General features: G+C 38.1%; 1 protein-coding gene across 7 annotated transcripts in view; it reads left to right on the forward strand.

Moving 5' to 3' along the window:
- The window catches only part of LOC138642804 (chloride channel protein D-like), a 320123-nt gene extending 303610 nt beyond the window's left edge, over window positions 1-16513 (forward strand). For all 7 annotated transcript variants that reach the window (XM_069731316.1, XM_069731317.1, XM_069731313.1 and 4 more), the window contains one exon: window positions 15225-16513. In XM_069731316.1, the coding sequence (XP_069587417.1) occupies window positions 15225-15452 (228 nt within the window). In that variant the 3' untranslated portion in view covers window positions 15453-16513. The remainder of the gene's footprint in view (window positions 1-15224) is intronic.
- The last annotated feature ends 1114 nt before the right edge of the window (window positions 16514-17627 follow it).

The following is a 17627-nucleotide window of genomic DNA, read 5'->3' on the forward strand; positions in this document are numbered from 1 at the left end:
TGGCTACAGTTGGAATTAGGGTTAGGGTTAGGGGTGTGTTGGGGTTAGGGTTGTGATTAGGGTTATTCGCCAGCTGGGATTAGGGTTAGGGGTGTGTTGGGGTTAGTGTTGGAGGTAGAATTGAGGGGTTACCACTGTTTAGGCACATCAGGGGCCTCCAAACGCAACATGGCGCCACCATTGATTCCAGCCAATCTCGTATTCAAAAAGTCAAATGGTGCTCCCTCAATTCCGAGCCCTGACGTGTGCCCAAACAGTGGTTTACCCCCACATATGGGGTACCAGCATACTCAGGATAAACTGCGCAACAATTACTGGGGTCCAATTTCTCCTGTTACCCTTGTGAAAATAAAAAAATGCTTGCTAAAACATCATTTTTGAGGAAAGAAAAATGATTTATTATTTTCACGGCTCTACGTTGTAAAGGTCTGTGAAGCACTTGGGGGTTCAAAGTGCTCACCACATATCTAGATAAGTTCCTTGGGGGGGTCTAGTTTCTAAAATGGGGTCACTTGTGGGGGGTTTCTACTGTTTAGGCACACCAGGGGCTCTGCAAACGCAACGTGACGCCCGCAGACCATTCCATCAAAGTCTGCATTTCAAAAGTCACTACTTCCCTTCTGAGCCCCGACGTGTGCCCAAACAGTGGTTTACCCCCACACATGGGGTATCAGCGTACTCAGGAGAAACTGAACAACAACTTTTGGGGTCCAATTTCTCCTGTAAGCCTTGGGAAAATAAAAAATTCTGGGCTAAATAATTATTTTTGAGGAAAGAAAACGTATTTATTATTTTCACGGCTCTGCATTATAAACTTCTGTGAAGCACTTGGAGGTTCAAAGTGCTCACCACACATCTAGATAAGTTCCTTTCGGGGTCTAGTTTCCAAAATGGGGTCACTTGTGGGGGGTTTCTACTGTTAAGCCACATCAGGGGCTCTGCAAACGCAACGTGACGCCCACAGAGCATTCCATCAAAGTCTGCATTTCAAAACGTCACTACTTCATTTCCTAGCCCCCTCATGTGCCCAAACAGTGGTTTACCCCCCACATATGGGGTATCAGCGTACTCAGGAGAAACTGGACAACAACTTTTGGGGTCAAATTTTTCCTGATACCCTTGGGAAAATAAAAAATTGCAGGCTAAAAGATCATTTTTGAGAAAATAATTTTTATTTTTTATTTTCATGGCTCTGCGTTATAAACTTCTGTGAAGCACTTGGGGGTTCAAAGTCCTCACCACACATCTAGATTAGTTCCTTTGGTGGACTAGTTTCCAAAATGGGGTCATTTCTGGGGGATCTCCAATGTTTAGGCACACAGGGGCTCTCCAAACGTGACATGGTTTCCGCTAATGATTGGAGCTAATTTTCCATTTAAAAAGCCAAATGGCGTGCCTTCCCTTCCGAGCCCTGCCGTGCGCCCAAACAGTGGTTTACCCCCACATATGGGGTATCAGCGTACTCAGGAGAAATTGCCCAACAAATTTTAGGATCCATTTTTTCCTGTTGCCCATGTGAAAATGAAAAAATTGAGGCTAAAAGAATTTTTTTGTGAAAAAAAAGTACTTTTTCATTTTTACAGATCAATTTGTGAAGCACCTGGGGGTTCAAAGTGCTCACTATGCATTTAGATAAGTTCCCTGGGGCGTCTAGTTCCCAAAATGGGGTCACTTGTGGGGGAGCTCCAATTTTTAGGCACACGGGGGCTCTCCAAACGTGACATGGTGTCCGCTAAAGAGTGGAGCCAATTTTTCATTCAAAAAGTCAAATGGCGCTCCTTCCCTTCCAAGCCCTGCCGTGCGCCCAAACAGTGGTTTACCCCCACATATGAGGTATCAGCGTACTCAGGACAAATTGGACAACAACTTTCGTGGTTCAGTTTCTCCTTTTACCATTGGGAAAATAAAAAAATTGTTGCTAAAAGATAATTTTTGTGACTAAAAAGTTAAATGTTCATTTTTTTCTTCCATGTTGCTTCTGCTGCTGTAAAGCACCTGAAGGGTTAATATACTTCTGGAATGTGGTTTTGAGTACCTTGAGGGGTGCAGTTTTTAGAATGGTGTCACTTTTGGGTATTTTCAGCCATATAGACCCCTCAAACTGACTTCAAATGTGAGGTGGTCCCTAAAAAAATGGTTTTGTAAATTTCGTTGTAAAAATGAGAAATCGCTGGTCAAATTTTAACCCTTATAACTTCCTAGCAAAAAAAAATTTTGTTTCCAAAATTGTGCTGATGTAAAGTAAACATGTGGGAAATGTTATTTATTAACTATTTTGTGTCACATAACTCTCTGGTTTAACAGAATAAAAATTCAAAATGTGAAAATTGCGAAATTTTCAAAATTTTCGCCAAATTTCCGTTTTTATCACAAATAAACGCAGAATTTATTGACCTAAATTTACCACTAACATGAAGCCCAATATGTCACGAAAAAACAATCTCAGAACCGCTAGGATCCGTTGAAGCGTTCCTGAGTTATTACCTCATAAAGGGACACTGGTCAGAATTGCAAAAAACGGCAAGGTCTTTAAGGTCAAAATAGGCTGGGTCATGAAGGGGTTAAAGAGACTAATGATTTCAATTTAATTATGAGGCTGGGTCTCAGGTGCTGCTGCCACTTCATAAAAAGTTGCAGTGGTTTCCCAAACTGTTAGAAATTAATTGTAAATTTCTTGCTCATTGCTAATAGATACTATGGTTGTGCCTGAAACTGTGGATCAATTAATAATAAGTAAGCAATTTGTAATTAATGTAAAATTATACAGCAAAAAGCCACTGTGAATTTTATGAAGCCAGATCTGGCATCTGCACGTTAGCCACTTGCCGAATGTTATGCGGGACCAGCTGGAGAGTGGGAGATTTTCTGCAGAGCCTCAAAGGTCGCACTCAGATTAGATTACCAACTGGAAACACAGGAGCTCAAATGCTGTTCTTTGCAGGAGCTCTGTGTTATCGGTCATCCCTTTGATTTCTGGAAATAAAAAGAATTAAGTAACCTTGCATTAAAATATTTACTTGTGTCCATTCCAACATGAGCTTTTACAGCACTATTTACAGGCACAATATTAGAATTTACAGCCAAGACGTGTAATATAAAAATTAAATAAAAAAAAAAAGTTGGGTACCAGGAGATGCTGGCATGGAAGTGTCCTCATCTATTGCTGATCGCTGCCTTATTCTCACACCTACTACATATCCTGCCTCTTGTTCTTTCCAGCATAGCTTGGTTTGTATGTCTTCCACTGGATCTACTCCCTGGAGTTTATTAGGTCCAGATTATTAGGTCATAGTGCTCTATGGTCCATGTTTGCAATACTGCAACAGATGTTACACTTGAGAAGCCTTATCCCAGTGCGGAATCAAGTTTAACATGCAAAGTCCTACATGCCCAGGCTTGGACTGACACAAAAGAACATGTGAATTTGCCCAGTGGGCCCCTGTACACATGTGCGCAAGTTATTCCTACGCCACCCTACATGATCAGGATTTTGCACAATGCCCCTGATCCACTATATACAGACAAAGGCAGCATTCTATCACTCATTTAAAGTGGTGTTAATTTAGAGGTAAATAGTGTTCTGAATCTACCTGGCGTCGGCACATAATTTAGGAAATTACCTTTATTTTCCGGGCAGCATTTGAGTTTCAGACATGGGGTGGCGCAAACACAGTTTCAGTCATTGCTTTGCGTATTGAGAGCTGTGGCTCTAATCACGCCCCCAGCAATGACTAACAGCCGACTCTAATGTTGAGCGAGTTGTCAGTGCTGGGGGCGCCGTTATAGCTGCCACTCTCTATACACACAAAGATGATTGAACCCTCGCCGGCACCCCCCTATGACTGTACCCGGGAGGAAGAAAGTTAATTTCCTCCCAGCACCTGGGCTCTAGATGCCAGCCCCTGACTGGTTCATAATGCTATTAACCTGCAGATTATCTCCATATCTGAGGCTTAATAGCGTTTTTTCATGTGACAGGTTCCATTTAACATACTTCCTAGTGCATTATTAAAAATCTGCAGCTTAACTCCTTAAAGTCACCGATATGCATTAAAATGGCAGTCACTAATTACCATTTTACCAAAACGAATTACCATTTTAAAACGGTGATTGGGAATAGCGCCGCCCAGCTGACACCCTTTGGTATCAGCCCCATCTGGTTTTGGGGCCAATTACCTCCTTAAAGTCCACTGTCAATCGCTACAGCAGTATTTAATTGATTGCAAGGGGGTTACAAGATACTCTTTGTTACCATTGGACCTCCACAATGAGTAGGGTGGCCTGTAAGATCCAGCCATAAGCTGGGTCTCACAGGCTATGTTACTGAGACAATGACAGTCTCATGCACTGCAGTGTATGAGACCAATAATCAAAATAAAAATGATACATGTTCCACAGTGAAACTAAGTGAAAAAATAAGAAAAAGTAAAATAAAATATGTAAAAAAAATAAAATAAAAACACCAAGAAAGGGAAGGGCCCAAAATCAAAATAAGCTGTGTCACCTCTCAAAACGCAGTTTGTCATGAAACTAAAATTAACAAAAAAACTTAATATACTTAATTAAAACATACTGTAATTGGTGTCTCCACTTTCGTAATGACCCGCTCTATAAAACTGGCACAATATTTATTCCTTATGGCGAACACCGTAAAAAAGAAAAAATAAACACACCAAAAATGTAGCTTTTTTATTATAGTGACTCACAAAAATGTACATACTGTAAAAAGTGATCAAAAAGTCTTATGTATAAAAATTGGTATAAATGAAAATGCCAAACTATCCAACAAAAACAAGTCCTAATATGGCTCATTCGGTTAAAAAATAAAAGTTACAGCTTATGACAATGCAAAAGCAAATTCATTTTTTGTAAAATATTGTTTTTAGTTTGTAAAAATAGCAAACCATAAAAAAGATATAAATCTTGTATAACTGTACCAACCCGACAGACAAATCAATCTTACCACTTTTACTGCATGGTGAATGGCACAACATAAATAATAAAAACTATAACTGAATTGCTGTGTATGAAAAATATGAATAAAAAGCGATAAAAAATATGCACCCCAAAATGGTACAAAAAAAATAATCTGCAACTCATCCCACAAAAAATAAGCATTCATACAGCTTTATTAGCCAAAAAATAAAAAAGTTACAGCTCTCAGAATATGGTGATGAAAAAAACTACTTTGTATAGAAAAGCATTTTCACTGTGTGATAGTAGCCAAACCTAAAAAAAAACTATATAAATCTGGTATTGCTATAATTACACCGACCCGAAGAATAAATTTGCAAAAATGTCTCCATATACCTCATTGTGGTGGGTGGTTCTGTTGGGGGTTTCGTCTGAATCGTATTTTTATGGGATTTACACACAAACCCCAACATAAGTTCTCAGCATAGAACACAAAAATCTGATCCCAGCCTTATTCTGGATATGATCAAAAAATATTATGTACCCCAAAATGTTACCAATAAAGACCTTAATTTATCCCGCACAAAACCAGCCCCCACACAGGTCCATCATCTGTCACAGGAACTATTGAGGGTTCCAATGTTACTGGTAGAGCAAAGACTCTGGAAAAGTGACATGGCTTCTGACCCACATCAAATAAAATTCTGTGAATTCTGCGCTCCCAAATTGAAATGCTTCCTCCTTCAGAGCCCCACTGTTCCTAAACCACAGTAAGTGGCCTTATGTTTGGCATTATTGTAGTGGGGGCAGAGCACTTAACAATTTACGGGATGAATGTAACCAGAAGCAAAAGCTGGGCATAATGTATGGGGGTGCTACAATATAGGTGCTTCTCACAAAATTAGAATATCATCAAAAAGTTAACTTATTTCAGTTCTTCAATACAAAAAGTGAAACTCATATATTATATAGCGTCATCACAAACATTTCAAGTCATTTCAAGTGTTTATTTCTGTTAATGTTGATGATTATGGCTTACAGGCAATGAAAACCCAAAAGTCATTATCTCAGTAAATTAGAATAACAAAAAACACCTGCAAAGGCTTCCTAAGTATTCAAAAAGGTCCCGTAGTCTGTTTTAGTAGGGTCCACAATCATGGGGAAGACTGCTGACTTGACAGATGTCCAGAAGGCAGTCATTGGCACACTCCACAAGGGGGGTAAGCCACAAAAGGTAATTGCTAAAGAATCTGGCTGTTCACAGAGTGCTGCATTCAAGCATATTAATGGAAAGTTGAAGAAAAAGTGGAAGGAAAAAGTGTGGTAGAAAAAGGTGCACAAGCAACCAGGATAACCGCAGCCATGAAAGGATTGTTAAGAAAAGGCTATTAAAAAAATTGGGAGAGATTCACAAGGAGTGGATTGCTGCTGGAGTGATTTCTTCAAGAGCCACCACACACTTTCATGCTTTCCTTTGCCGACAAGCTTTTTGGAGATGGAAATTTCATTCTCCAGCAGGACTTGGCACCTGTCCACACTGCCAAAAGTACCAATGCCTGGTTTAAAAACAACAGTATCACTGTGCTTGATTAGCCAGCAAAGTCACCTGACCTTAACCCCATAGAGAATCTATGGGGTATTGTCAAGAGGAAGATGAGAGACACCAGCCCCAACAATGCAGACGAGCTGAAGGTTGCTATCAAAGCAACCTGGGCTTCCATAACACCTCAGCAGTGCCACAGGCTGATCACCTCCATGCCACTCCGAATTGATGCAGTACTTGATACAAAAGGAACCCCGACCAAGTTTCGAGTACATTTACTGAACATGCATTTCAGTAGGCCAACATTTCTGATTTTAAAATCATTTTCAAGCTGGTGTTATAATGTATTCTAATTTACTGAGATAATGCCACTGATCTGCATGAAAATCTGCCTCCAGATATTATTTTTAACAAAAGAAAGCGTTAATAATGTGATGTGTAATGGCCGCTCTCTGCTCTTGTGACCTCACTGTAGAGCTGTGTGTGATTATACCTGACACATCTGCAGGTTCCTCTCAGCTTCAGCTTCTATCACATGCAGCGAGTGTTGAAATATTGTTGTAATGCAGCAGAACTGGAAAGCTCTACTGTTCTATGTTAGTTACATGTCTCACATCGGTAGCACCCCTTTTATTTAAAATTCATTCTGGAGGCAAATTCTCATGCAGATCTGTGCCCGGCTCATAGCCTGGAACAGGTCATTTACATATAAGAAAAATGTGGATATCTCTTTAATAAAACATTGGATTGACAGATAACAACAAGGTATTAATCTATTCAGCTTCCTATGACTTACAGTGGAGTTAATAAGTATTTGATACACTGTCGAGTTTGCCCACCTACAAAGGATGGAAAGGTCTGTAATTTTTATTGTAGGGACACTTCGACTGTGAAAAATAAAATCTAAAAATGAAAAACAGAAATCACATTCTATGATTTTTAAATAATTGCATTTTATTGCATTAAATAAGTATTTTGATCACCTACCAACCAGCAAGAATTCTGGCTCTCACAGATCAGTTAGTTTTTCTTTAAGAAGCCCTCCTACGCTACACTCAATACCTGTTTGAACTCTACCTGTATAGAAATTTTCTTCATCATGCTCATCTGTATGGCAAGGGGTTCAGAACAACTTACAAATCATGGAGGACAGATACAGACGCATGGCAGATAAGAAACGGTTGTCAGGTCCAGATCTGGTGTGAATGATTTACTATGGCTGTCAGAAATATTAAACTGAAAATTCCTTCCTGGAAATTAGGTCTTAGGTTTATTTGTCCTTACAAGGTGGTTGCCTTAATCAACCCTGTGGCTTTTCATCTTGAACGTCTTCTAACTCTGAAAATCCACAACGTTTTTCACAGGTTATTGCTGAAAAAATATGTAGCACCTGTGGTTGATTGATTGCAAAAGGAGCCCTGACCAAGTATTGAGTGCATTTACTGAACATAAATTTCAGTAGGCCAACATTTCGGATTTTAAAATCCTTTTTCTAGCTGGTGTTATAAAGTATTCTAATTTACTGAGATAATGACTTTTTGCCATGTGCCAAAACAGAAGTTTTTGACCACATATGGGGTATTATCGCATTCAGCAGAAATGCATAACCAATTATGGGGTGCATTTTTACATATTATCCTTTGTGAAAATTACAATTTTGTGGCTAAAACATCATTTTTGTGAAAAAAAGGAAAATTTGCAATATATTTTCATAATGTTATCAAATTCTGTGTAGTACTTGTGGATTCAAAATGCTCACTATGCACCTGGATAAAATCTTTGAGAGGTGTAGTTACCAAAATGGGGTTACTTGTGGTGCTTCCACACATCAAAATCTGCGTTCCAAAACATCACTTCTTCCTTTCCGAGCCCTTCCATGCACCCAAACAGTAGTTTTCCCCACGTATAAGGTATCAGGGCACTCAAGAGAAATTGCACAACAAATTTTGTGGTCTATTTTCTTCTGTTTCCCTTGTGAAAATAAAAAAATTGGTGCTAAAAGTACATATTGTGGGAAAAATTTGATTTTGTATTTTTATGGCTGTACGTTACAAACTTCTGTGAAGTGCTTGAGGGTTCAAAGTGCTCACCACAAATCTTGATACATTTCTTGAGGGGTCTAGTTTCTAAAATGGTGTCAGTTGTGGGGAGTTTCTACCATTTAGACACATCAAGGGCTCTCCAAATGTTCTTTATTCCAGCCAATGTTGTGTTCAAAAAGACAAACAATGCCTCTTTCCTTTTTGTGCCCTGCCATGCGCGCAATAGGCGTATCCAGGACAAATTGCACAACATAAACATATTTTGGGGTCTGTTTTCTCCTAGTACCCTTGTGAAAATAAAAACATTTCGGTTTAAGGTAATATTTTTGTGAAAAAAACATTAAATGTTAATTGTTTTCTTCCACATTGCTTTAGTTCCTGTGAAGCATCTGAAGGGTTAATAATCTTCTTGAATGTGGTTTTGAGAACTTTGGGGGTGCTGTTTTTAGAATGATGTCATTTTTGGGCATTGTCTGTCATATAGACCCTTCAAAGTGACTTCGAATGCGATGTTATTCCTGAAAAAAGGAACGGTTTTGTAAATTGTGTTGGAAAAATGAAAAAATTGTGTATCAACTTTTAACCCTTCAAATTTACTAAAAAAAAAAAAATAATGTTTCAAAAATGATGCAGATGTAAAGTGGACATGTGGTAAATGTTAATTATTAACTATTTTGTGCAACATAACTCTCTGGTTTAAGGGCATAAGAAAAAATTTAAAGTTTGAAAATTGCAAAAATTTTTTACATTTTTGACAAATTTCCAATAATTTCACAAATCAGTGCAAGTCATATCAAGCAAATTTAACCACTATGATGAAGTACAATATGTCATGAAAAAACAATCTCAGAATCAGTGGGATCCTTTGAAGCATTCGAGAGTTATTACCTCAGAAAGTGACACTGGTCAGATTTAAAAAAATCTGGTCTGGTCATGAAGGTTAAAATTGGCTCTATCACTAAGGGGTTAAATGATGGAATTTTCAGTCTGGGAAAAACTTTGTTTCATTTAGATTAATATATCAGTTCTGGCTGCTTACTAATAGTTGGAATGTTTCTGTCTGGATATACTGTACATTGAACAGGTTCCTTAATTCTCGCAGCCACCCACGTCCTTCAGCACGGTATACTTTACTATCGAGGAAATGAAATAGACTGTAAAGTGACTTAAAATATATAATATAATATACTACTGCCATAGGGACAAAAAAATCACATTGCTCGATTTAATTCTCAATTTTAATACTTGGATTCCTTCCAGTCACAATAGCTGAAGGTAAGCCTGTGGTATAAAGTTTAACAAACCTGGCTTTCAGCACTTCATTTCACAGTTTGATTCACTGTGTAGAAGGTAAGGTTTCGTCTATTCTCATGGGCGACTTTGATTTGGTCAAGTTGCAATGTGCATGGTGCAATGTATAAAACCATTTCATATTACTACTGACAAAGAGTTTACAGAATTACAGCATAGCAACTTATAACATCAGGATCTTTATGATTTACACAATTTTACGGTATTCAGGGTAATATAAGCAAGCATAATAATAATAAATAAAAGAAATATTTTATTAACCTGTACAAAGTTGACTACATTAATCCGCTTTATGAAAGTCTTACTGACAAAGAGTTCGAGTAGAATTTATCAAAGCTGGGGTTTCATCTGCCAGTCTTGAAACTATAGTCTGCTAGAATAAGGTGCGCAAAATTAATTAAGAGGCCCACTCTTCTTAATAATCTTGACACATCTTTGGACTGCGCGTGCACCAGTTTTCTGGCATAAATGATTTGTTGAAATGGTAGACCACAGCCACTTTTGCAAGGTCACACTTGCCATCCACTTACTACAAAGTTTATGACTTTTTGATGCCAATTTTCTGCCGCAGGTGGGTTAAATTTTCTTATTAGGGCCTATGTATATTATCTGTCAGGATAAATCATTACTCAGGTTTGATTTTCTTTTACTGCTCTGTTGCATTGAATTTATATCATTTGATATTTCGGAACTCCTGCCTATAGAGGAGAATTTTTGTACCTCATTAAATGTAATGAACTTTCTTAGCTACTTTAAGTTCTGTTATGTACATTATGAACAATTTGAATTCAAAGCAAAATCCTCCCTCTAGGTCTCTTGGTCAAGGTGTTAGTTTTTGTGGCATATCTTCAAAAGTTATTATTTATAAAATTATTATAAAATCACTCCGGTGCAAGCAACTAGGTGTCTCCCTTCTGCCTAAATTCATGTGCACTTTCTTTTGTCATGTAGAATCCGAATTAAAAGAAGCAAGTGGAAGTTTTATTTGTTATATTGCATACAGGCAGGTTTTCCAATCGGGAACGCTAATGAGAGTTGAGAAGTGGAGGACAGGAAGTTCCAGCACCTATTGTGCTGGCATAATGTCAATTAAGATGAACTATCAACTCAAATAATGCATGGCCAGTTACAGAGAATGACAACTGGGGAAGTTCCTAGATATATTATACCAGTATGTGCACAGAAAGCTGTTTTAACTTCTTGTGAGGGTGAGGGCAACAAGACCATGCATACTTTAACTTTCAAATTATAGGTACTCTTGTATTCACAACTAGCGTAATGACTTATATTTCATACATGGCAATCTCCATAGCACCTAGAAGTAGTAGATGTGGATAAGCGACTTGTAGATAGTAGTGGATGTGAATAAGCCAGAAAATAATAATAATATAGATATGCAAAAACAATAAGCAAATGAAGGATTATGAGGAAGTGGGGCTACACACAGTAGTGTGCAAAAGTTTTAGGCTTGTGTGGAAAAAGTGCTGTAAAATAAAAAATGCCTTTAAAAATAAAAGTGAATAGAATTATTAATAGTTTATTTTTATGATCTAACAAGATGAAAATTGAATGAATGAATGAGTTAGAAATCTAAATCAAAGCAATATTAGGCATGACCTCCCTTTGCCTTCAAAACATCATCAATTCTTGTAAGCACACTTTCACACAGAATTTGAAGTAACTCAGCAGTGTTGCTGTTCCAAACATCTTGGAGAACTAACCACAGTTCTTCTATGGATGTAAGCTTGTGTAAATCCTTCCATCTCTTCTTGTAATTTGATGATATTCAGATCAAAGCTCTGTGGAGACATATCATCACTTCCAGGACTCCCTGTTCTTCTCTGTGCTGAAGATAGTTCTTTGTGACATTGACTGTATGTCAAAAGTATGTTTCTTTGGCCACATTTCTTCTATGAAGACAACTACTGACCACTGACCAGACTTGTCCAATAGTAAATGGGTGTAGCTGGGTTTCACTGATTGCTACCAAATTTGAATCAAGCATGATGTGTCTTTTCTCTGCTTCACTAAGTTTCCTTGGCTGACCACAGCGTCTATAGTCCTCAACATTGCCCATTTCTTGTCCTCAACACTAAGAAATAGTATATATTTATTATTCATGCAGAACCAAAAGAGAGACATTTAATTGGCTCCATAATTACTCTGCAGCAGGGTAATAACATTAAACATACAGCCAATGTCATAAGAAGAACAAGCAGTCCCGGGAGTGATCATATGGCCTCCACAGAGTCCTGATCCCAACATCATTGAGTGTGTCTGGGATTACATGAAGAGACACAAGGGTCTGAACAAACCTACATCCATATAATGCTTTCATGCTCTTTTGAAAGCAAAAATGTGTGTCTTATTTATTCACTTTGTATTTTATTAATTGGCAAAAATAAACTATTCTATTTTAATACATTACTTTGCATCATTTTCTTTCTTTTTGCTGCCCAAAACTTTTGCACAGTAAAACAGCTTTTTCTGTTTTGTTCTTTACAGATCTTTAAAGAAAACCTGTCATCAGGATCAGGCACGATAAATTAAAGGAATGGGCATAAAGGCGCTGTTCTGCTGATTTAAGAAGTACCTTCACTGTAGAAATCCACAGCCTGGTTATCCTTTAATCACCATTAGAAGTTTTAGTGGAATAAGTTGTTCATGCATTGGGGTGGGCCTGTGGGTCGAGACTGTTGGTTGGGTCTTTATCTCTGCCATGGCGCATCAGTTGCCTTTAGAGTAAGTATCTACATACTGTTTAAAATTCCATGTTGGTGCCGTCCTAGCCATGGGTGGTGCTTGCGCAAATCGATCTGGTTACAGGCTTCAGTAAAATGGCGCCAGTGGCAGCACATGCGCACATTATCTTCTCGGCAGGCTTCATGAAAATGGCGCTGTGGCGGCCCATGCTCAGATTGAGATCTAGCCTCATCATTGAGCCGAGATCTCAATCTGCGCATGTGCCACCACCAGCGCCATTTTACTGAAGCCTGCAACCAAATCGATCTGCCCAAACGCTGCCCGTGGTTAGGACAATGCCGATGTAGAATTTTAAACAGTAGGTAGATTCTAACACCAGAGACAGCTGAGGGGCCGTGGCAGAGCTGAAGACTCTACCCATAGTCCTGCTCCACAGGCCAGCCCTGATGCACAAGCAGATTATTGCACCAAAACAATGGTGATCAAAGAATAACCAGGCTGCGGATTCCTACAGTGAAGGTAGCTATCAATTTAGAAGGACAGCGCCTTTATGCCCATACCTTTCTTTTATCATGTCTTGTCCTGATAACAGGTTCTCTTTAAGAATGTGTCCATAGTGCAATTTTTTAGTTTACTGTTATTGAGCTATAGAAAAGAAACTGATTAATGTGGTACAAATTCTACATTTCGTATATATTTATAAATGTTGTACAATACATTTCTAAATTACTGGACAATCAAAGAAATATATAAAAAGGTATACAGCCTTAAAACGAATGTTCACTTTAACACCATGTTTTTATGTAAATCATTCTGTGCTGATTAATGTATTGTCATAGTGCCAGATCTTAGTTATAATCTTGATCTTTAAATCGCAAATTATAAAATTCAGATTTCAGCTACAGGGGGATATTGTTGCACACTATTTTGATACGTAGGCTTCCCCTAGTGGTTGCTAGAAGCAGCCACATCTTTAATTGCACGGCATTGCAGGACATTTAAAACTGTTTTAGAAAAATGAAACTCTGATAAGTATAAAGGTATAGAAGGAAAATAATATTTAAGGTACATTTACCTGAATTATTTCTGTACCACAGTATTGACCCCCCCCCCTTATTACAGAATCTATTTCAACTGAATTTTTCCATTCTTGCGTTGTCACATTCCAAAAAGTTTAACTATTTGTCCATCAATATAGTTGTGTCCCATGCAGACCCCTAAAAAACAACTTCATATCATTATCCCTCCTCCACCAAACATTACATTTCGCACACTGCAGTTAGACAGGTAACGTTCATCTTGCATTTGCCACTCCGTGACTTATCCATTAGATGCCAGATAGAGAAATATGGTTGATATACTGACTCCATAGCTAGGCTGTATTCTAGGGCGCTTGAGATACCGTTTCTAGTCTATCTCCTTATACCAATACTCACACGTAGATATTTCATCAGATAGCTTGAACTCGAATGTAGGAGGCACGTATGAAGATTGCAGGAGAAGATTTATTTTCCAGCTGAATTTTTGTAGTCATGCACACATACAGTAGGTAAAAAAGACTTTTCTGAAACAGTGCTGCAAACACATGAGCTTCTAAGATGGCTTACAGGCAGGGAATGAGGAAGAAGAATGAGGAAGAAGGGACAGGTTGCCGACATCAGAGCTACATCAGCGAGAGACAGGAAGAGAGGAAGGACAACCTTCTAAAGAGGGCAAACTTTATTGCATAGCAACGAAACAGCACAATAATAATACAATACTGCCTGTATGATTCCCATATCATGGGAAATGACAATTCATCACTTTGCAGAACATGTTTCCACCTCTCCAGAGTTCAGTGAAACAATTATTTACACCACTTCGTTCAATGCTTTACAATTTGCTTGGCAATGTAAGGCTTGTATGCCGCTGCTTTTTCTAAAAACATCCCCTGGAGCTCCTGGTGCATGGTTTTGTGCTAATGTTAATGTCAGGCAGACTATCCAATTCTGCAGTCATGGAGATGGCATGGTTTGGCAACTTTTATGCACTGTGAACCTGAGCACTTGTCGACTTGTTTCATAACTTTACATGATCTCCATTTTCATGGCTAATTTGTTGGGATCCCTAAACGCTTCCACTTTTCAATAATGCGACTCATTGTTAATTGTCGAAAATTTAGGAGGAAGAAATGTCATGAACTGACTTTTTATAACAGTGACATTCTATTACAGTACCAAGCTCGAATTTTGAGAGCCCTTTAGAATGACCCATTCTTTTAGAAATGTTGGTAAAGGCAAACTACATGGTTAGGGGCAGGATACTATACATCTAAGGCAGTGGGACAGAATGAAATTCCTGAATTCAATGATTAAGACTCTGGTCTTTCCAAATACTTTGGTCTGTATAATATATTTACTAAAGTAATTTTCACTTTTTTTTGCATTGGTTTGAAAACAATTACAACAGCTTGGAAACTTTTGAACCTGTTACAACTTGTTAGAAATATTAATGTCCTAAAATGTTATTGATACAATGGTGATATCAGTGATGACTTCCTTGGGCACAAGGCCATAGTACGGAAACCTAAGTTACAGAACCCTACAGAAAATATCTGTTAATGATTTAAAGTGGATTATACCTCTAAGCAGATCATCAGTTTTATATCAAACATACTGTGTATGATAAAATACTATAAAATATTAATAACCTATAATCTCTCTTTTTCACAGGAGCCATATATCAATAAATCTGCCGTCGCGGTTCAAGCTCATTTCTCCCTTCAACGTGCATACGTTGTGTTTCGTACACTAGGACTTCGCCATCTCATTGTTGTAGATCTTCATAACAGGGCGGTTGGAATGATCACTAGGAAAGATCTTATAGCTCTGTGTCTGGAAAAGAAGTTGATTAAAATGGACTCTGGAAAGCTAGATTCTGACGAAGAACTGCTGCAATGAACATGAGTGTGAGGTTTTCTGAGGCCACAGTGAATGAAGCGGAAAGTATAGTGATATTGGCATCATTCGCCTGTAGTCTCAGCTACTGTAATTTCAGAAGAGGAGGTCAATGAAGTGGAAAGTGGCTAAAATATGACATGAGAATGAAACTACTTTTTTGTTACAAAAGCAAGGACACATCCTTCGATGCTTTCCTGATGAAAATCATAAGTGAAAAGTACAATATGTGAAGCATAAATATGTTGCTATCAATGCAGATAATATTCTAAGAGCTTGGGTAAATTCTAACTGCATTCATCAAATTAAAGGGAGTACACAAGGCTTTTAAAAAAATAACTTTCAGCTGAAGGTACTAAGACTTAAAGAGTTACTATGTACTATGATATCTGAAAAGCGTGTTATTCTTTCTAAAATTGAAATACTTTATCAATGCGTTATCATTTTTAAGAATTCTGCTTGCTGTGATTTCATAGTTTCCATTTGTATACTTCCAGCGGAAAAAAAAAATTGTAATGGTCATATGATCACAAAAAAGTTGTATTGTATAATTGTTGTACATTTTATAACTTTTTTTTTTATGCCAAAAATTATTTTATTGTCTGAAACCGGAATACTGATTTAATATAAAAAGCCCATCCTTCAAAGCTCCTGTCGCTACATGGTCCGGTCAGTCTGTGTTTATATTGCTGAAGCTTTGACATGCTATACTGGCTTTTGACCAATTCAGCCAATAACTGGCATCAGCCATGTAATACATACTGACATTACCACCACTAGCAGAGGATGGATGGAATTTACCATTATAAATTGCTATGTGAAGCTGAAAGTTTTTTTTAAAGCTTAGAACCCCCCCATTTTCTGATTCACTTTAATATATATTTAATTGTGTGACGGGATTGAAATCACTATTTTTATTGAAATCACTGTTTTTTATTATGCTAAAGGTTTGCACTCTCACATGCTTTTGTTAGTGTTTCTTATTACAGATTTCATACAGCTAATGTATACAGACTTACCTACAGAAATAACATAATAAAGTAAAATACTAAGGCTGAAAAACATATTTGGTCCAAGTTCAGACAATTCTTCTGCAATGTTGGTCCAGAGAAAGATAAAATCCTCCAAGAGGCATAAACTATTCTTGCTTGTGTAAGGAGAATAAATCAATGTAAAAAAACCCATATCCAGTAATCAAATACATTGAACTTGTTATATTACTGTATACTTTAAGAAAGAAAATCCCAACAACTGTTAAAGCATAAATCTAGGTTTCGCTGCATATGGGGCAAAAATTCAGTTTAGTGTTCCACTCTTGTACACAGATTTAACGGTTTGAGTAGTCATCATGTGGCTGCTCATTTGTGATTTGCACACTTTGTCACATCCCAATGGGTCTGATTGGCTCTGGTGCAAAATTTTGATCTGCCCCTCCTCCTGCTTGTTCCATGTTGGTCAGATGTATGGGCTATTGTAGCGTTCTAAATCCTATAAGGATATATGTGCTTCCCCACTACCTATTATCTAGTAATGCACCACTATACTAGGTGGCTTCCAGGTATATATGCCTCCCATCCTGGGCCACTTCAAGGTATATATGTCCCTATGTTGGACCCATTCTAGGTTTATATGTCCCCCATCCTGGATTCCTGCCTAGCATAAATGCTTCCCCATCTTGGACTACTTCCTGGTATATATGTCCGTCATCCTGGTATACATGTCAATCATCCTGGTGTATATGTCCCCCATCCCCCCCTTCCTGGTATATATTTCCCCATCCTGGTCTGTATGCCTAACATCCTGGACCCCATCCTGACATATATGATCCCATTCTGGGGCTCTTCCTGGTATATATGTCCCCCATCCTGGTATATATGTCCACCCTTCTGGCATATATGCCCCAATACAGGGCCCCTTCCTGGTATATATGGCCCCATTAAAGGTGATGTCCTCATCTGTAGATGTAAATGCCACCTGTTGACCTAAACTACCAGCCTCTGATTGGCCAGCGGTGTGTATTGCAGTACAGGGACTCCACAGGTCTCTGCACCTCAATACATTTTAGCTGAATGGGTTTTCTCGGCATCGATGAATGGTATGGCATCTCCCCAAGAAAATGACCGAAAACCAGCTGGAAGAGATTAACTATTCAAATTCACTGACTTGCCAAATTTTCTT

The sequence above is a fragment of the Ranitomeya imitator genome, chromosome 6 (assembly GCF_032444005.1).
Source record: "Ranitomeya imitator isolate aRanImi1 chromosome 6, aRanImi1.pri, whole genome shotgun sequence".
Classification (NCBI taxonomy): domain Eukaryota; kingdom Metazoa; phylum Chordata; class Amphibia; order Anura; family Dendrobatidae; genus Ranitomeya; species Ranitomeya imitator.